The sequence below is a fragment of the Rhinolophus hipposideros genome (assembly GCF_964194185.1).
Source record: "Rhinolophus hipposideros genome assembly, chromosome: 12".
Taxonomy (NCBI): domain Eukaryota; kingdom Metazoa; phylum Chordata; class Mammalia; order Chiroptera; family Rhinolophidae; genus Rhinolophus; species Rhinolophus hipposideros.
This window is the reverse complement of record NC_138058.1, coordinates 11224862-11245670: the sequence shown is the minus strand read 5'-3', so window position 1 is coordinate 11245670 and position 20809 is coordinate 11224862. Positions and strand designations below refer to the sequence as shown.

At 39.0% G+C, this 20809-nt stretch overlaps 2 protein-coding genes across 10 annotated transcripts in view; one reads left to right on the top strand and one right to left on the bottom strand.

The window, feature by feature from the left end:
- Window positions 1–9793, bottom strand: part of TSGA10 (testis specific 10) — a gene marked incomplete at its 3' end in the record, with an annotated part of 95998 nt that extends 86205 nt beyond the window's left edge. For 5 of the 8 annotated variants that reach the window (XM_081069577.1, XM_081069575.1, XM_081069576.1 and 2 more), the window contains exons 1-2: window positions 9332–9488; window positions 1601–1729 (exon numbers count right to left, since the gene is read on the bottom strand). In XM_081069577.1, the coding sequence (XP_080925703.1) occupies window positions 1601–1729; window positions 9332–9388 (186 nt within the window). In that variant the 5' untranslated portion in view covers window positions 9389–9488. Of the gene's footprint in view, window positions 1–1600; window positions 1730–9331; window positions 9489–9594 lie in introns of those variants that run through there. The other 3 variants (XM_081069581.1, XM_081069580.1, XM_081069582.1) reach the window with 3 other exon arrangements.
- Window positions 9794–9927: 134 nt separating this feature from the next.
- On the top strand, window positions 9928–19163 carry LOC308505916 (uncharacterized protein C2orf15). 2 transcript variants are annotated; one of them, XM_081068738.1, is made up of 3 exons: window positions 9928–10257; window positions 10867–10978; window positions 17444–19163. In XM_081068738.1, exons 1-2 carry the CDS (start codon window positions 9931–9933, stop codon window positions 10873–10875), a joined length of 336 nt encoding a protein of 111 aa, XP_080924864.1. In that variant the 5' UTR covers window positions 9928–9930; the 3' UTR covers window positions 10876–10978; window positions 17444–19163. The 2 variants fall into 2 exon arrangements, with proteins under 2 accessions (XP_080924864.1, XP_080924865.1); XM_081068739.1 differs by having other exon boundaries at window positions 9933–10257; window positions 17444–19157.
- Window positions 19164–20809: the final 1646 nt, after the last annotated feature.

Genomic DNA, 20809 nt, shown 5'->3' with positions numbered 1-20809 from the left:
TATTCCATTGTATGGATGTACCAGTTTATCCATTCACCTGCTGAAGAACATCTTGGGTGCTTGCAAACTCTCCGTTTGGTTCTTTTCTTTGTGTCTTATTTCTTTGCTGAGATTTTCTTTTTTCTTTCAGGCATGCTCAAAATTGCTTGTTGAAGCATGAATATGATGGCTGATTTTAAATGCTTGTCAAATCACTGTAATATCTAATTCATCTCTGTATTGGCATTTCTTGTCTTTTCTCATTGAGATTGAATCTTCTTGTAATGAAGAGTGACTTTTGTTGTTGTTGAGATCTGGTATTCTATGACACGGCTCTGATATTTTAGTCGGCTTCCTGTGACACTGCTCCAGCTAGAAAAGGGGTATACTGCCTTTGTCCTGCTAGGTGGGGGGAGAGGGGGAGTCCAATTTCTCCACTAAGTTTCCACTGATACCTGGGAAGTGTGGGATTCTTTGTTTCTGCTAGGCAGGGATGAGAGTTGGCGTCCCACTAGGCCTCTGCTGATACCACCACAGCTAGGAAGAAAAGAGGTACCTCACACATGTTCTCTACCACTGTGGGAGGTTGGACTTGCCACTGCTTGGGGGTGGTAAAAGTCTGAACTGTATTAGGTCTCCTCTGACACGACCCCACCCAGCAGGGGTGGGGGCACCTCCTACTACTAGGCACCTCCACGTGGTCTCCACTGACACTATGGGGATGGGAACTTCCTTACTATCTTGTGGGCACAAAAGTCTTCATTCCCCACTCAGCCTTCTTTGATACCTGTCAGGATGGGGGAGCTTGAGGAGTGGCTAGGGCGCCTTGTCACAGCCTGGCAAGGACAGAAGTCTAGACCGGAATGGGGCTATCATTTTTTCCACTGTGTTGCTTAGAGTAGGCAGTTACTGTCCAAAAGTAGTCTGCCTTGCTAGGCTGCCCCTTTCTTAGTCTGTTGGTTAGTGAGGAGTGGTTTTTCTGAGACCTTTATTTGTCTGCACCCACTGTTGTTTCTGGGTGTCAGTTTTTCCAGCACTTTGTCTGTTGTATATGGAACAAAACAAAACAAAAAATCCAGGAACTCACTAATGTATCACTCATTGCATGTTGAGATCCCTAGCCAGTCTTCCTTCTTCCTCCCACCTTTCAGTGTTCTATGTTTTAGACATTATGTTCAGAGTTTTTAGCTGTACTCCGTGGTAGGAATAGGGAAAAGTTAAGTCTACTTAAAACACTGAATTTGGAGTTCAGAGAACTGGGTTCAAATTCTAGCTAACTTGGGAATGCAGAGAAATCCTAGCTCTGTCACTCACTGATCCAGTATCGTAACCTCTAGGAACTTCAGCTTCCATATCTGTGAAATGAAAATAATGTCACGATTTCACAAGGTTGGGATAAAGCAAGATTATGTACTTGAAAGCACCTGACACAACACTCGGCATTACCAAACAATAGTTTGCACTCACCGACTTTGAATCTCTGTGTATCAAAATGGCTAAGATAAAAATGGAAAAATTCCATAAAACGAGCACTGAATTAGTATTTATTCTCCATCTTTCTGTTTTAAAATAGGCCCCATCCCAAATTAATTTAGGGAAACACATATAAATTAAATGTAACCTGTAATTTCAGTGTGGAGATGAATTTATCTTGATTTCTCACTTCTTGTTCTAGCTGGAAAGTATTTTGGTATTTTTCAGCTTCAGAATCTGGAGCCCCTAGACCAAAATGATGTTCTTTGGTGGTAACCTGGTGGAAAGAGTGAGAATAACACTGAGGCATTCGGTTTAAAACAGCTTGGTGATTTCTCACAACAATCAATAAATTCTGAAAATTAACAACATTTTTAGATACATTTTCTCTTGTTTTAAACCTTGTCCCACCAGCTATAAGGATTTCAGCAATCTTTACTTTCTTAAAATTTTATGTTATAAAACTTTTTCTGGGGCCGGCCCGGTGGCTCAGGCGGTTGGAGCTCTGTGCTCCTATCTCTGAAGGCTGCTGGTTCAATTCCTATGTGGGCCAGTGCGCTCTCAATCAAAGGTTGCCAGTTCGACTCCCGCAAGGGATGGTAGGCTGCGCCCCCTGCAACTAGCAATGGCAACTGGACCTGGAGCTGAGCTGCGCCCTCCACAACCAAGACTGAAAGGACAACTTGAAGCTGAACGGCACCCTCCACAGCTAAGATTGAAGGGACAACTTGACTTGGAAAAAAAGTCCTGGAAGTACACACTGTTCCCCAATAAAGTCCTGTTCCCCTTCCCCAATAAAATCTAAAAAAAAAGAAAAAAACACACACACACAAAAAAACTTTTTCTGTGTTTTTCAAATATGAAACTACAATATTGAATATGCTTTTCAAAAAACACATGCCCCTCTTATCCCCTTGGTAATTACGTTCTAAGGAAATATGGGTCAGCAGCACACTGAGTGGTCAACCTCCAGGCCTGTTGTCCAGTAGAGTAGCTCCTGGCTACCTGTTTATTGTTGCTTTTGTATATTAACAAAGAGCTTTGCTACCCATATCACAAAGGGCTAACTTCCCTAATACACAAATAATTCCAATAAACAAAAACAAAGAAATACCCTAACAGAAAAATTGGCAAAGATTATGAATATTTCACATAAATAAATGGCTTTTAAATACAATCAAAGATACTCAATCTCACCATTTAGAGGGATACAAATTGAAACACTGGATGCCATTTTTTTAACTATCACATTGGCAAATACCAAAAAGTTGGGCACACAGCTTAGCACTCTTATGCATCGCTGGGGGCAGTGTAAATTGATACACCATCTACGTACGGAGAGCCATTTGTGTACAACCTAGCAACATTACAAATACACATAGCTTCTGTACAAATAATTCCATTTCTAGGAATTTTCCCTGCATAGTACATATTTGCACATGTGCAAAATAACAAGTGTTAAAGACGTTTCACTTTAACATACTATACGTAGTCTGCTTTGTGCTTTTTCACTTGACAATGTAACTTAGATATTGTGTAATTTAGGGAACTAATTTGTTCTTTCCCTGAATCAAGGCTGCCTTTATGTTAAAGAGAGAATTTGCACACCCTAGATCATCTCCTGGCAACACAGCTGTTATTCTCCAAAATCTAGTGCTCAGGGTATTATAGGATCAGAAACACAGTCACTAACCTTGTGTTACAATTTGTGCAGTGCACTACTTGCTTAGCAGTGTGACCGATTTAGCTTCCTTTTTCCTTTTCCCTAAACAAGACACAAATCTGCTTTTCTCTTCTTCATTCCAAAAGTTACTGCCTCACCTGGAACTAAAGCATTAGATCTCACAGAGTATTTCTAATTAGAATAATTTAAGCCTTTATGGGTTAGGCTGAAATCCTAACTACCATTTCTTACATAGTTCCTGTTGAAAATGTGTTCCTAGTTATAAACATTTGACTTAGAATAACAGAATCAAATGACTCCTCACTACAGCAAATTTCAGTAAATATACGAATCCCTTGGGAATCTCATTAAAATGTAAATTCTTATTCACAGTAGACCTAAAATACTGCATTTCTAAAAAGCTGCTCGGTGATCCCTACTTGGCTAGTACAGCTACTACACCTGAATAGCAAGGATCTATTTAAGTAAAGTCTAAATCTGCCTAGCATTCAGAGTTCTTCATAATATGATCCCTCCCCATGTCTCCAAACTTATCTCCTACTTGACACCTTCAAGAACCCCTCTAATAAAGACAATCTATTTCAAAATACTCTACACATTCTTTATACAGTCATGTTATCTTTTGTTCATAAGCCTTACTTATCCTCACCCTTTTCTCCATTTAACTAAAGGTACTTTTAAGGCTCAGCTTGAATTCCATATTCTCTAGGAGGTTTTCTCTATCAGCTCCATCAAATAGTGATCCCATCCTTCTTTGAGACTTCTGTATATATTCATTATAGAACAATTTATGTAGCTATTTGTTTTTTTCTGGGTATGTCTTCCTCACACCGTCATTAGTATCTGAAGAACAAGCAATGTCCTAGAGTTCTCTGTACTCCCCCCCAACCTGCACAGAGTTCTTTGTGTAATAGGAAGGCATCATAAAAATTTGTAGAGGTTGATAATGAAGCAGTGTACTAAAGCAGATAAAACTGAACTTTCCTTCTCGTGAAGACAGTGGGGATTCTATAAAATTACCGCCTAGTGCTCTCACAGCAGAGGTTATGAATAATACTGCAGCCAGCCCAATGTCCACTGACACTTCAAGTACAGGGAAGTAAGTCAATAAGCTTTGCAGCAGAATTACAGAGCATGATGTAGACCAAGGCACAGATGTGTGGGATTAACTGTGAAACCGTTCCAATTCTCCTCTTCATTCCCTGCTTTTTCTTCATTTAAGTAATTAAAAACTAAATTAAAAAGAAAAAAATTACCTACCAGGCTTGTCTAGAAATTAAAAGTAGGAAGAGACCAACAGCCAACCTGACAATTGTGAGCAATCATATTAGACTTGCTTCTTTAAGTGCTTTAGCTTTGGAGGCAATAAGAAGGGAGAGAAATCAGAGTACCTGAAATGCCCATGCCTGGCCTGTCACCTGAATATCCTCCATTTTCCCACAATCTCTAAATGGAACTAAGGATGGAACTTCTGTTCCTGTACAGATCTCAGAGAAAGCAAGAAAAAGTACTGTGCAAGCAGCAAGCTGTCATCATAAACACCCAAGCTAGAATCACAGTCACTGTCGCTGGGAAGCACCAGGGCATGGTGGCTAAGGGCATGTTTTTCAGCATCACACTGCTCATGTCCATCACGCTCGTTCTGCCGCTTCTCAGCCGCCTGGCCATGGGCAAGTTACTCCTCTGGCCGTGGCTTCCTCATCTATCAAACAGGGATGGTAACAGTACTTGCTCATAGTTGTTCTGAGGATTAAATGAGTTAATAAAAGCACTCAGAATAGTGCCTAGCAAAAAGAAATGCTATATGTATTATCATCATTCACAATTACTATTATTATTAATTCTTCTCACTGACTCAGCTGACCTAATTGGCCATCAAGTCCTACTGATCTTTTCGCTAAAATCTCTCTGAAATACATCTCTTCCATCCCTACTATCATTATTTCAGCTCATACCTTGAGACTGTCACAGTCACATTTATTCATTTACCAAACAAATTTATAAATAGCCACAATGAAGATGAACCAACATTAGATTCTGGGGATAGAAAGATGAAAAACAAACACCTACAGTTGCAACACTCCCTGAATCTAGGAACGTCCAGAACAAATAAGTCAAAAATTACAGCACAGCATGATCAGGGCCCCATCAGCGAAATGCATCAGCGAAATGCATCAGCGAAAAGGACGACAAAAAAGGCTGTCTGACTTCTATTTCTCCCCCAAATACTTAGAATATATTTTCCATGTTCCAAAAAAACTAAACACACCCCAATCGAAGCACGTAACACATCATATTGCGTTTACTGGCTGTCCACAGCCATTGCAACTTTAACATGTCTTAAAAACCCTGTACGCCTGCAAAAACCGAGGAGTTGTCTGTTTCCTCTTTCCCTGACCTCCATCAAATCCATCAACAAGTCTTGTTGGTTCTAACTCCAAAATATGTCCCAATCCATCCACTTCTCTACATTTTTATTACCGCCTCCGTGGTCCAAATCACCACCGTCTCCCACAGGGATGACTGCCAGTTTCCTAACTGATCTTTCTGCTTCTACTGTAGTTCCCTACAACCTATTTTCCAAACTGAAATCAAAGCTATCATAAAACAGTGAGATCTTGGTCAAAAACACTCCAATGGCTTCCCACTGCAATTAGAATAAAATCCAAATGTTTTGAGATCCTTGGTGATTTGGTCACTGCCTTCATGTCCCTAAACAGACCTAGTATTCTTCTTTGTTCATGCACCAGCCTTATCGGTTTTCTTCCTGTTTCTCTATGTGCCAATCTCATTCCTCTTTGAGGCCTCTGCCCTTGCCTTCCCTGTGTCAGGAACATTCTCTCCCCCAGCTCTTTGCATGGCTGGCTCCATCTTACCCCCAGCTATTTGGTTGATCTGTCAGCGGGTCTTCCCTGACCTAAAGTATCCTCTCTCCTACTCATTCTCTCAGTAGGTTATTTTCACTAACACTATTTGAAATTATATCATTTATTCCTTCACTTTTTTATGTCTGTCTCCCCCTACTAGAATGTAAGCTCCAAGAGATCTAGGCTTTTGTATGGTCACTTATATCCCTAATGCGTAGAAAAATGCCCAACACAAAGTTGGTACTCAAGGAAACATTTTTAAAATAATGAATTTTGATGACTGGAACAAAGTAGTTTTAATTGTAGGGAAGGGGTAGGAACAAGTCTGAAGAGGACTGATAAATGAATGAGTAGTAAAGAAGGAAGTAGAAAATTAGACTTCTTTTAGGAAGCACAATTGTGAGAAAAATAAACGTAGAGTGAAAGTTGGAAGAAGAGCAGGGTTGTCGAAGGGTCATTACAAGAGGATAAAAACTTGTTTCTTTTTTGTTTTAATTTTTTTATTAGGGAACAGTGTGTTTCTCCGGGATCCATCAGCTCCAAGTCGTTGTCCTTCGATCTAGTTGTAGAGGGCGCAGCTCAGCTCCAAGTCCATTTGCTGTTTTCAATCTTTAGTTGCGGAGGTGGGGGGGTGGGGGGGTAGGGGGGAGGGGTGCAGCCCACCATCCCATGCAGGAATTGAACCAGCAACCTTGTTGAGAGTGCGCACTCCACCCAACTGAGGCATCTGGCCGCCCCGAAAAACATGTTTCTTAATTCTCTTTACATCAAGGACCCCTTTCAGAATTAAACAAAAGCCCTGGTCCTCTCCTCAGGAAAATGCAAACACATACAAAACTTTACAATTTCAGGGGGTTCAAGAGCTCCCTAAAGTTCTTGTACTCCATGTTAAGAAGCCCTACAGTATAAACACAATGAAGATTCTAAGACATAGGTTAACGTTAACTAATGCAGAATGGCCACTGAGCTAAGAAGAAGAAACCCAGGTAAAGGGTGTGCACTGTCCTCCAATAAAGGGAAAAGCAAGGTCAGATGAAGATTTAGATAAGAAGGGGTAGAAATCTGAAAAAGTTCCTGCCTGGTAGAATCTTAATTTTTAGTAAAAAAGGAAGTACAATCAAGTGCTAAAAAGTATCATCAATGCTGGGTAAAATATCAGGTATAAAATATGTGCTCAACAAATGTTTACTGAATATTTTGATAGAATAATTGAAAACACTGGAGTATTTTATATGAGATTCTAAATTCTGGTTCCACAAAAGGTCAACTTGTTTTCTTTTTATAAAATTGTCTCTAGAAGTTTAGACTAACAGACACTGAAATAGGAAGGAATAGCCTCACTAACAGAAAGGTGTAGAAAACCACACAAAATTTTATGAATAATTTTGAGACATGGTTTTATATTTATAATAAAAATAAGTCAGTAAATGTTTTGGGAATTCACTTCAATCAAAATAGTAAAGCCACAATGTTTAACCTTTGTTATGAAAAATAATAATCTCTCTAGTCATTTCATCCAAACTCAAGCTTCTCACTTCTCTTCAATCCAGATTATACCGTAAAGAAATAACTTGTCTTTTTAAAACAGTATAAAACAATGGCCTTAGGAGAGGTACCATTCATCAAGACCTTCTGGAAACATAAGAAGGGATTAAATAGTTGTTTTCAAGAGGCTTTTCTGAACTAAAAGAATTTAATAATATATAGACTGCTGTTGTTAGCATAACTAAGACATATAACTACTTAATAACTAGCTAACTTCAAACGATTATCATGGAGTACATGTGTAAGAAAGTTCACAGCAGTGGTGTTCACATTAACCAAAAACTGTAAAATCCTTAATGTTCAGCAAACGAAGAGTAGATAAATTGTGGTGCCTATACTCTTACAATAGAACACTAAACAACAAACTACAAGCAACAACAAGAATAAATCTTAAAAACACAACGTTGAGTAAAGAAGCAAAATGCAAAGGAATACTTAGAAAAATTCCATTTTTGTAAAGTTCAAGAACAAGCCAAACTACAATGTGCACATTTACCTACAAAGATGCACAAACTATACGGGGAAACAAGGAAGTAGCAATCACAAAAGTGAGGACAGTGGCTACATCTGGGGAAAAGGAGGGATGTGATGGAAAAAGAGAACGAACAGTAATGCTTGCTCTAACTGCCTCTGTATATGGAGCACTTTAAAATCAAATTATCCTAAAACAAACTGAACTAAGCAACTGAAAGAGAAGACAGAAAGAGAGCCCAGAGAATCTCTACAAACGATTTTATGCTGGGGTATAAGTAGTGATTTTTTTCAGAAGATAAACAAAATAAGATATATTGTGGAGCTGCCCTTAACTAATGCCAAAGTTTATGGTTGAAAATAAATATTTCATTAATGTGCTTTCCTAATTATGTCCCACTAATGAAAACTGAATCGTTTAGTTCATTGATCAATTAAAATACAATAAAAAAATGTTTTATCCTGGAGGCAGATTTGAATTATGTGACACTTTCTTTGTATACTCATAACTAACCTATTTTCTTCTACTTAAAAGCCAATTGTTATTCTATTTATTTCCTTACAGGTAAAACAAACTAAAAGTGTAGCTGAAATGTCAGTAGAGGACATTTAAAACAATGGCTATCCTAAGAGCATGGAATTTAAGAAGATTCTGAGACAGTCCTCTAGGCGAACTTTTCCTGAAACAGCGATCCTTGAAAAAAGAACGGCATTTTAAAGAAAAATATGTATTTCTATGCGCATTTAGGTATCAGGTCCATGATCGCCACAGTTATTCAATCTAAGTCTCATATTTCTTTCAAACAAAAGCCAGTTTACTCTGCTTTTCCTATGTATAATTTCTACTGAAATTATGAGATTTTCATGTACATGCCTAGGTAATTTCGGCCCTTCACCTCCCAAAGGCTATAAAGAGGCTTAGAAGTGAGAAGTTGGGAGTCGGGATGAGTCAGGTTCAACTCCTAAATCTCTGACTGGAGCCCCACTCCAGTGCGTTTCTAAACAGAACAGTCCCCCCAACAACCAAGCGCCGAGCCGCGGCACGGAGCGAAGCGGTCACCATAGGAACCGGGCCCTACGCTAATCTCCTAAGAAACCTCAACAGGAGCAAAGTTTGCTCCTGGAGGGCTTCCCGGGACCGCAACTCTGCCCGTTACTGGCCCTCACAGCGGCTCAAGCAGTGACTGCCTACCTCGGGGGTCACCCACAGCCCCCAACCCCCGCCACACCCGCCCTCTTGCAGCCGCCCTCTCAAAGGCCTTCGGCCCAGGAGCGGCTTCACCCCAACCCGGCGCATTCCCGCAGCTTCTACCTGTAGGTCCCGGTCCTTGCCCCGGTTTCTCGGCCCGGCGTCCTCCCCGGAGCTCATCCCAGCGACTGCCAGGCCTGGGCCTCCGCCAGGGATCCAGGTCCCTCCCAGAGTCCATCCTCCGCCCTTTTCCCCTCCTTCCCCACCCACAAATGGACCTGGCCCCACCCCAGTGGAGGCGGAGGGAGGCGGGACCCGGCGAGAAGGAGGCGGGGGCGGTTACGGGAGGCCGGCGCCGCCCTCGGCCCCGCCCTCACGCTCTGTACCTGAGGGGGCCTTGTCCTCCACCTCCCCGGCGCCTCGGCTCCGCTTCCGTCCCGCGCGCCCCTAGTCCCTGTGCGCACGCGTACCTGGCCCCCTAGCGGGGACTACAAGCCGTGGGCGCGCGCCCACACACGTATCGACACCTACGTCCACCTGCCCGTCTTACAAGACGCCTAGGAAAGACTTCTTCCTGGTGCATCCGCGCCGCGCAGGCGTACGCCCACGCAGCGACTACACGTCCCCCCCCCCCAGCGTCCCGTCTCCTAGTAACCAGCCGCTACTCTTTTTTCAAGACTTCTCATTCCCTGCCGCGGTGGCCGCACCTGGATGGAACGCGCATGCGCAGGGCTGTGTGCCCTCCAGCCGCCCTCTCAGCTTGGGAATACCTGCTGCTTGGTTGCCACTGCTTTGTGCCGCTTTTCCCGGGGATCGGCCCTGTTCTGGACCCACGTTCATTGAACCTGTTACTCCCCAGAGCAGCTCTTGGGCGCTGGGAGGTTGGTGCGCTCTGCTGCCGCAGCCAGGGGCCGGGTTTCGGGGAGCCCCCCAGGTTGGGTCCTGCCGCTGCACATCCAGGGAGAGAGCCGGCCTGTTCGGTGAGCACCGGCGGCCTGCAGTCTGGGGAGCCTGCGACCCCCTCGGCCGGGTCAGCCCTGCACGGGCCAGTAAGTGTTGAATCGAAAAGTGGCAGAACTAGCAATGAAAGCGCAGATTCCTGTCCGATATTCCATCTCAAGGTGCCGCCAGTCCCTTTCCTGAAAAACTGGTGATGGTTAACAAAAAAACCCATAAGGGGTATATCGTGTTTCCCGGAAAATAAGACCTAACCAGAAAATAAGCCATAGCATGATGTTTCAGGATAATATTCCCTGAACATAAACCGTAATGTGTCTTTTAGAGCAAAAATTAATATAAGACCCAGTCTTATTTTCGGGGAAACACAGTATGTACTGCTTCACTTGATATTTACTATTGTATCGATTGTTTTCCTATTTAATACCATTTAAACTTGTCTTCTCTCAGAGAACGTTCCTTTAACTTACCCAGGTGTAATATTTTTGGCCACCCAACTATGTTAAAGTTAACCACATTACCTATAAGTGAATAAATTAGTTTTTAGTGAAAAAGAATGTGAACTACATCATTCTGCCAAATTTTTGGAACCCAGTTTAAGAAATATTGTGTTTTGGGGGCTGTGGATGACCCATCTTTTTTAAACAATCCAAGGGCTTCTGAACTTTAATGGTGGTTTTATCTCCCTGTCTTTTCCACAGATGAAATAGATAACTAGGTTTTTATAGCTGCTCTGATGATCTTGATTTAGTATTTGCCTGTGCATTTCAAAAGTAAACTTACATTTGAAGACACAATTCCTGTTTTTGCCAGGTGAGTACTCATTTATTCCCACAATATATTATTGGCAGGCATAAACAAATTTTATGTTAGAAACAATTTCTTCATAGAAGTATATTTAAATATAAGTGCTATGTTTTTCAAACACTCTCTGCTCTGATTTTTTTTATCATTGTGTGCCATTACATTTTCTTATTTTGTAGCATTTACTTTCAGATATCATATACTTTGTAAATATAGCTAGATACTAAAAAATTAAATTGAGTGTCACTATTTTAGATAAAGAAGTCAGAGGTCCCAAGAGATATATTTCCTCTGAGAATAAGTTACAAAGAAGCATGAGCTCTCAAAGACCATCCAGAAAAGTTATTTTAGGGAGAACAATGTATAATCTCGTTTCCTCTTTAGATACTAAGATTATTTTGAATAACAGGTTCTCATTATCCAGCATTATTGAAAAGAAATAGGGAAAAATGTATGAACTTCAAAACTCAGTTGGAATTGAAGACTTGGGGAGAGGAAAGAATTATTAATATAAGAGGTAGGAAAGTACATCCCTTAGGGGAAGAATGAGAAAAGTTTAAGCATTTATGTATGCCACCTAGATGTTACTGAAGATTCTTTGGAAAGAATGTAGGGAAAAGATCACTTTAAGGCCAAACCAGGACATGATGATTTTCCTTTCAAAGACTTCCTCCCCAGACCAAGAAACCGAAATTTTTCTTCCCTCTATGAAAACCCAAAGTGTGGTCAGTGCTCCATCCTGCCCCAAATGACCCTTTTTATAGTACCTCTGCTCTCTCCCTTGTGACACACTCCTGTGCAGTTCTAAAACCTGCATTTTCTATTCCCTTAGTTTCTCCATCATTTCACAAGTTTCACTATGAAAATCTCTATTTTGCCTTTTTTTTTTCCTGTACCTTCCTGGTCCCCTCCAAAAAAAAAAAATCTGGGACTCCAGTTATATATGTGTTAACGTGCTTGATATTACCTTATAGCTAACTGCTGCTCTGTTTGTTTTTTTTAAATTGGATAGTTTCTATTGATATTATCTTCAAGTTCACTATTCTTTCCTTTGGCAGTGTTAATCCCATCCACAATATTTTTCATGTCATAATTGTATTTTTCATTTCTGGAAGTTTGATTTTTTAAAAAGATTTTCCATCACACCTCAGCGTGCTCATGCTCTGTTCTACCTTCTTGAAAATATGGAATATATATTAAAATAGTTGTTAATTTCCTTGCATATTCTATCACCTGTTTCATTTCTATTTACTGATTTGTTTTCTCCTGGTTATGGGTCATATTTTTCTGCTTGTTTCCATGCCTGGTAAGTTTTTATTGGCTGCCAGACATTGCAGATTTCACATTGTTGGGTGCCTAAATATATTTAGGCTTTGTTCTGAGATACAGTACGTTTACTTGGAAACAGTTTGATCTTTAGAGCTGCCCTGTCCTAAACGGTAACCACTGGCTGCAGGTGGCTACTTGAATTTATGTAATAAAACTAAATAAAATTTAGTTCCTCATTTGTACTGTGTAATTTCAAATGTCCATGTGCCTAGTGGCTATTACATTGACAATAGATATAGAATATTTCCGTCATTGCAGAAAGTTCTGTTGGACCGCACTGCTTTAGAAGCTTGCTTTCAAGCTTTGTTAGGTCCAAACTAGTCTTTATCTCAGGCTAATTTGGCCCCATTCCTGAGCCGGTACCTTTCTGCAGACTCTATTCGATGCTCCATGTATTAGGATTCTTTTCCACTCTGGCTGGTGGGAACTTTATTCTTGGCCCTGTGTCTGCCTTCTCCTTTTGGTTCGTTCTTTCCCAGGCCTCAAAATTTCCTTACGCACAGCCAAAGAATTGTGGGGAATCCTCTGCAGATCTCTGGAGCTCTTTTTCTCACCGCATCTCTCTCCATAAATTCTAGCCAACTTTTAAAAAGCTCATTCCAGATACAGTTTGAAAACCATACAATGGGGCAGGGGGGCAAGGGTGGAAACAGAAATGGGATTCATTGAAGGGTTGGATGTAGAATATGAAATAGGAGTTAAAAATTACTTCACTAGCAATGCACAAGGTTTCCTGTCACCCTGCATTCTCAATACTCAGTGTTACCCACCTTTCTAATGCCTTCCATTCTCATGGTACTGAACTCGAATTGCTCTGATTCCTAGTAAGTTTGAACATCTCTTTATATACTCATTACCTATTAGGGATTCCCCAATCTGTGAAGTATGTCTTTACATCCTTTGCCCATTTTTCTATTGGGTTTCCTTGTTAATTTGTATTCTTTTTATATTCTAGCTATAAATCCCTTGTCAGCTTTGGACAGCACATCTTCTACCAGTCTCTTCCCCATCTTCTTTACTTTGTTTATAGTTTCTTTATTGAAAAGAAATTTCTAATTGTGAGTAGTCAGATCCATCAGTTTTCGTCCTTATTAAGTTTTTCAGTTCTTGTTTAAGAAATCCTTCTCTACCCCACGGTGACAAATACATTGTCCTACATTTCATATTTCTACCATTCACATTTAGGTATTTACTGCACTTGGAGTCCCCTTTTGTATAGCAGAGGGATCCTGATTTATTTTCGTCCACATTGTGAGCCAGTGATCACGGTGCTAGCATATTAAATGTAGTCTGATCTATCCCCCTTTGCTGTATGGTGCCACCTTTACTGTATATGTAACGCTCCTGCACAAATCTAGGTTCAAGTTGGAGCTCTGTCATGTTCTATTGGTCATTTATTTGTTCCTGCACCTGGACTAGACTGTTTTTATTATTTTGACTCTGTAGCATATCTTAGTATCTTATAACGCAAGTCTCTCTTTGTGTGTGTGTATGTGTGTCCAAACTTATTTACCTCTATGGAACTTTATTCTTCCTTATGCATTTACGATTTCTTCTTGAATGACTGTCCAAATGCTGGGTTTCCAACGAGTCCCCAAATACTCTTGTTCTCCCTTCATGTCCTCAAGATCCCAGATAAGTTAAGGTGAGATTCCTAGGACCAATTGCATTTGGTTCTTTCCCAGTCCCTCTATCAGACTGAAGTTTAATGTGCTAGTTGATAATTATATATGTTACCATTATTTTACCTTTGTTGATTTTAAATGAAGTATGTTGTTTTATAGTGTTTTGTTAGTATTTTTAACTTTTTTTCAACTTTGTATTTTGAGAAAGTTTTAAACATACAGAAATTTAACAAGAATAAACACTGAACAATTTTTTTTTATACTTTCCCACCTAGATTCAACATTTTAACATTTGCTGATCTTTATTGGACATCTTTTTTTTCCCAATTTTTCACTTTCTCTATTGGTAAATAATTTGAAGGCAAGTTGTAGATATGATCCTTTACCCCTATTTCAGCACGTATTTCCTAAAGAACAAGGACATTCACTTATATAACCACAATAAATTTACTATATTTTGCCGTGTATAATGTGCTCCCGTGTATAATGCGCACCCACATTTTGGGCCCAAACTTTCAGGGGGAAAAAAAATCTTTTGTTTTAATTTTCCAATAATTTTTGTAAAAATATCAGCTAGATCGCTAGGTCCTGCCTAAAGTGTATGAAGAGAAAAGTCGCGCTGTTCACGCTGTGGTAATAAAGCCGGCATCACCTGTCTTATCAAGGCAGAGTCACCTACTCTGTGGATAAGAATACCTCGCTCTTTGTGTCATTTTGTTGAATCACCGGCTGAAATTACTTTCGTTGCACATTCATCATAAGTTCAACAAAACTGATTATCATATTCCAGGGTATTATTTTACATATGGATATCATTATTGATTTCTGAGTTATACTTTTAACTCATAAGCTTAAATAAAAGAATTAAAAACATTTATATAAATACAGAAGTAGTACTACCCACTTATAATACACACCCTTATTTTTCCCTCACAAATCTGGACAAAAAAGTGTGCATTATACACGGCAAAATATGGTATCACATTCAGGACATTTAACATTGTTGTGGTATTATTATCTAATAAACCATCATATTCAAATTTTCCTATTGTCCAAGACAAATGTACTAAAAAGGACATTTTAGTATATTTCCTACCCATCCTCCTTCTCCTCACCCAAAGTCAGGATCATTCATTGCATTTGGAAGTCATCTCTTTAGTCTCCTTGAAACTGGAACAATTCTTCAGCTTCTTGTTTTCTTTCACTATTTGTTTTATATAATGTCTCTCAATTTGTGTTTATCTGGTTACTTCCTCATGATTAGATTCAAGTTATGCATTTTTGACAGGAGTGTTTCCTTTTTAAATAAAGAGGAGAAACCAAAGAATAAAATAAACTCAATTTTAGTCATTTGAAGGTAGTATTAGACATTTATTTGATGAGAAGAAAAGTGCAAGTTCCAAATCCAAGAAACAGATATACTTAAATACATTTTAGAATATCGTCAGAGATCTTTTAAAAATTTAGCTAAATTGTATTAGATTCCTACAAAGGCAAATCTATACTATTTTTCTAACTGTTATATTTTGAGTAGATATTTTGACAACATTTGACAACTGTGTTTAGGATTCGACAGTAGGCCCAGGACTGTTCTGTGAAAGATTAAACACTGCTATTCAATCACAAATGTGGATAAACAAGGTTTTAAGATGATACCTTTAGAAATCTTCCGTCAATAAACGATTAGAGTTTGAGGCGGACGGAATTGTAAACTCATACAAGTAGAAGCACACTGCCTAAATAGTGAAGAAATCACACACTCTCAAAAGTGGTTAAGTGCCTTCATTCACGGCTGTGGAGTCTCTTCCGCTCAGTGCTGTACAGCATCTTCAGTACATCGCCATTCTCTAACAAGCACATACGTCTTCACTGTCCTTGTGCTAGGAAGCCAGTCCCTTCTGCCATCCTGGTCTATTCTGCTTACCAAATTCCTGCCCATCTTGCAAAGCCCAACGCAACCTAGGCCCCCCTCCTTTCAGGACCTTTCCAAGCCCTCCCACCAGGTTGCATGCTCATCTCTCTTGACACGCTGGGCATCCATAATAAAAAGTAGTGTCCTCATTGGATATCTTCTTTCGTATTGAGGTAAAATATACATAACAAAATTTATCATCTTAACCATTGTTAAGTGTACAGTTCAGTGCATTAAATATATTCATAATGTTGTGCTGTCATTACCACCATCCATCTCCAGAAATCTTCCATCTTGCAAAACTAAAACTCTATACCCATTAAACACTAACTCCTCGTGACAACCACCATTCTACTTTCTGTCTCTAGGATTTTGATTAGTCTAAGTTCCTCACATAAGCAGAAGCATATAGCATTTGTCTTTTTGTGACTGACTTAATTAGCATTACGTCCTCAAGGTTCAGCATGTTGTACATTTCAGAATTTCCTTCCTGTTTAAGGCTGAATAATATTCCATTGTATGGCTAGACCACATTTTGCTTCTCCATTCATCCATTGATGGACACTTGAGTTGTTTCCCACATTTTAGCTGTTGTGAGTAATGTTACTATGAATGTGGGTGGATAGATAACTTTTCAAGACCCTCCTTTCCATTCTTTTGAGTATATACCCAGAAGTTGGATTTCTGGATTACATGGTAGCTCTATTTTTAATTTTTTGAGGAACTGCCAAACTGTTTTCCACAAAAGCTGTACCATGATATATTCCCATCAACAGTGCATAAAGGCTCTCTAATTTCTCCACATCCTTACCAACACTTGTTATTTTGTTTTGTTTTGGGTTTTTTTAGATAGCGTGTTTCCCTGAAAATAAGACCCAGCCTTACTTATCCTCTATTTCCTTACTTATCATCCAACTATTATTGTAGAACTATTTCTCCCTTCAATTCTGTCAGGTTTTGCTTCATATATTTTGATGGTGTGTTACTATTTGGTAAATGTTTATCATTATTTGGGCATCATTGTTTTTTGGAGAACACCTAGCAGTGTTTGGACTTCAATAATTATTTCTTTAATCAATTACAGTGGTACCTCAGTTTTCATAATCCATTCCAGAAGACCATTCAAGGTCTGAATCGTTCGAAAACCGAGGTATGGTTTCTCCATAGAAAGTAATGCAAAATGGATTATTCCATTTCCAGACCTTTAAAATCATTCCCTAAAACTGCAAATTTAGCATGAATTTTACTATCTAATGATACCATAGGTCCATAAAATTTACAGCATTCGTAAAGTGGAATGTTTGTCAACAGAGATGTTCGAAAACCGAGGTACTACTGTAATAATGAATTAAAAGTTTTTGATAATATAATGGTAGAAGGGAAGTTCTTTTCTAAAAGGTGAGGAAACAAAATTTGGTAAATTCCTTTTTAAAAAGACTCCCAAAGAATCTGCGACCCCTCCCACAGAGAAAATGTAAACAGTAGAAGTAGGAGGCGATTTTACTTTATATTTTTGGCATCATCACCATATTTCATTAAAACAAACATTGCCATGAAGTTGGTTGAAATTCCTGCTGTATTCACTTGTTTCCATTTCCCCCCTCCAAGAAATCAAGCTGAAGAAACGTTTCTAACTACTTTAAAGAGGTACCTGCAAACTATATTTATTCAGCTGTTCCAATGGGATTTTCTCTTAGTAAATCTGCTACTCAGGTATCAGCTGTGTGTATGGATTCAAAAGTGGATGATCATTTAATTCAACGGACTGAGAAAAACAAGCTGGAACCAGTGACTCAGTTATTTCAGAACACCAAGAAAATAAGATTAGAAGATACAAACCAAGAAAACTTTATAAGTAAAGAGACTGCCACGGGATCTCTTTCAGAGAAAGCCTTGGGTTCAGTGGTTTATGTTAAAGAAAGTGATGGAATAGAAATGACAGATGTGGAATGAAATTATTTGTACGTATTACCAAAGAAGCCAAAAATTGCTTTTGACTAAGAGGGCATGTTGAATGAGAATTTAATCTTACTAGGAAAACCTATCAGAATGAAGGAAGATGATTGCTTTTGTTTCCACTAGTTATGAATCACCTTAGACTGCATTTTTTAATGAAACAGATTCAAAATTGTTGCTTTAGGGAGAAAAAGCTTTCCAAAATTCAAAGCGGATTTCTCTGGTATTACATTCTATCTTTGTCAGAATCGGAGTTTTTGACTAACAGTATTTAAATAGCGTCAAAACATATTAATTATAATGTATTTCTTTAATAAGTGATTTAAAAACATAAAACAGTGCCCAAACAATTTGACAGCAGTATGTCACACTATTTCTAGTGTACTGATTTTGTGTGTTAGATTTCCAATGTGGAATTTTGCTTTAGGGGACTTTATCTTCCAGTATTTTTGCATTTCTATTCTGTGAAAGTTCACTGCATGTAAACTCTGCAAAAGACCAGTGAACTGCGTACTTTGAGAAGTATTCCACACTTTAAATTATCCTTTTAAAACTGTTATTTTTTTTCAGCCACTTTGAATTCATTTCAGAGTTACAAAATAGTTATTTCCAAGTGTAATAATTTATCTGGCAGATGCTACCATTTTGTACCATCAATATTTAATATAAGTATATAGCCTTGTGCTAAAATATTGCTCTATATATGTCAATTTACCATTCTTATTGAAATATCTAGCAGTCTGAAACAGTAGTATGTCCCAAGTAATGTTAGATGAAATTAAAACCATTTTGTGGGGCGGCCGGATGGCTCAGTTGGTTATAGCATGAGCTCTCAACAACAAGGTTGCCAGTTCAATTCCCACATGGGATGGTGGGCCTGCAACTAAAGATTGAAAACGGTGACTGGGGAAAGGTGAAGGGATTAGGAAGCAGCTGGTAACCACAAGATAGCCTCAGGGTTTTTTGAAAATTAATTTGGGGAACGTATTCAATAACGTTGTAAAGATTTTGTTGGGTATCCGATGGACATGTGTCCTATTTGGGAGACAACCTCAGGGATACTGTGGATGCCTGATCATGGCACTGTACACCAGAAGCTAAACAATAATAAATGCCAACTATAATTTTATATATATAATGTGATGGCTCGGTGCGAGGTCGGAGGGATAGTGGATGGGGGGAGGGGGCTTCACAGTGTAAGGGATATAAATGATGAACATCTAAGTATTACCTTGTCTTGTACACCTGAAACTAATAAATTAAAATTTAAAAAAAATGCAGAGTCCTAGACCCTGTCCCAAACCACCTGGCTTATAATATTTATGTAAAGCCTGGAAACCCAAATTTTTAATAAATATCCCTGCTAATTCTGATGTCTGTATTTGGGAAACTATTCTACTAAAACTAAGTATTTAACTAATCAATGGGTTTTCATGCCCAAAAAGCATTGACTGAGCCTTGAGTTTTAAAAAAATGTCTCTGGTCTGCAACCACCTCTTCTTGCCTTTTCTGGAACCTCAGTCTATCATTCAAACACTTTTTCCTGCCTTCAACTCCTATCTCTACTAGCTCTTATGAGTCTAATCTCTTCCATCTTAAAAAGAAAACAACCTAACACCAATTATTCTCAATCCTGCACTCCCTACTAGTTACAGTCCTATTTTACCTTTCTTTTCATGGAAAGATTCTAGATTCTAGAAGGGGTAACCATATAGTTCACTATTTCTCAATCACTGTGCAATAAACTCTTATCTAGCTTCTGAATCTGCTCCTATCAAAGTCAGTAATGATCTCTTAATGATATAATGGGAATCATTTTGAGATATGAATCCAGCATATTTTCATTTCTGATAATCTCTAATTCCTACCTGCCCCAAGAAAGACTTCTCCACTCACCCATTCATTGTTTTGTAAAAAGAAAAAAGAAAAAAAAAAAAGAAAACGGTGACTGGATTTGGAGCTGAGCTGCGCCCTCCACAACTAGATTGAAGGAGGATGACTTGGATCTGATGGGCCCTGGAGAAACACACTGTTCCCCAATATTCCCCAATTTAAAAAAACCAAAAAAAACATTTTGTGTCGGACATATAATGGCCTCTAACTATATTTATATTATGTATGTTTTGAACATTTTCCTGTACTTTAATGACTATCTCTAATGTCCAATTGAGTAATCTCCTTAATATTCATAAAAACAAAGAAGAAAAGGCATCGTCTTTTAGGGGTAGCAATATTTTATAAATCAGAACCATATAAACAAATGTAATATACTGGGGGTGCCAAAACAATGTATACACATGACTTGTATTCATCTTTTGTTATCGGTATATATTGAGTATTACAATTTTAATAGGTTTTTCCTTTCTTAAAATGTGTATGCGTTTTTTTGGCACGCTCTGTATTTGTAGAGAATCCTGAGCCGACAGTAAAAAAAAATATTGTTGAATGGTACATAAGCAATAATATGATGCTTTTTATCATTTAAAGAACATAATTCTTTGGGAGAGAAAAAAAATACACAAATCATCCATATGTTCTCCTAGCCTGACACTGTGCTTGGTGCTAGGGGTCTAGTAGTGAGTAAAATAGCTACTGCCTTTATGTGGTTACTGTCTGTCTACCCAGGAAGACAGAACATCAGACAATGGTTACGTAAGACACAAACTGTGATGTGCCATGAAGAAAAAGTAAATTGTTCAGAGACACAGAAGAGGAAACATAACACATAAACTTGATTTGTAAAATGTGGGAACTAGAGAGGCTTCTCTGAGGACATGACATAGCTTTTGCAGTGACGTGGTTGTCCAAGATGATGGTGATAGCTGAGAAAGGGATAGAGTCCAAGAGAAATTTGGGAGGACATAGCGATAGTTTGAAAGTGGGAAGTGAGGAAAAGCGTTTCTAGCAAAAAAGGCGAGATGCATGGAGGTTCCCGTGGGGGAAAAGAATGAGCTCAGGAGCATGGGTTTTGGACATATCAGGTTTCCAAGGCAAGCAGACAGCTGTCTGTATGGAACT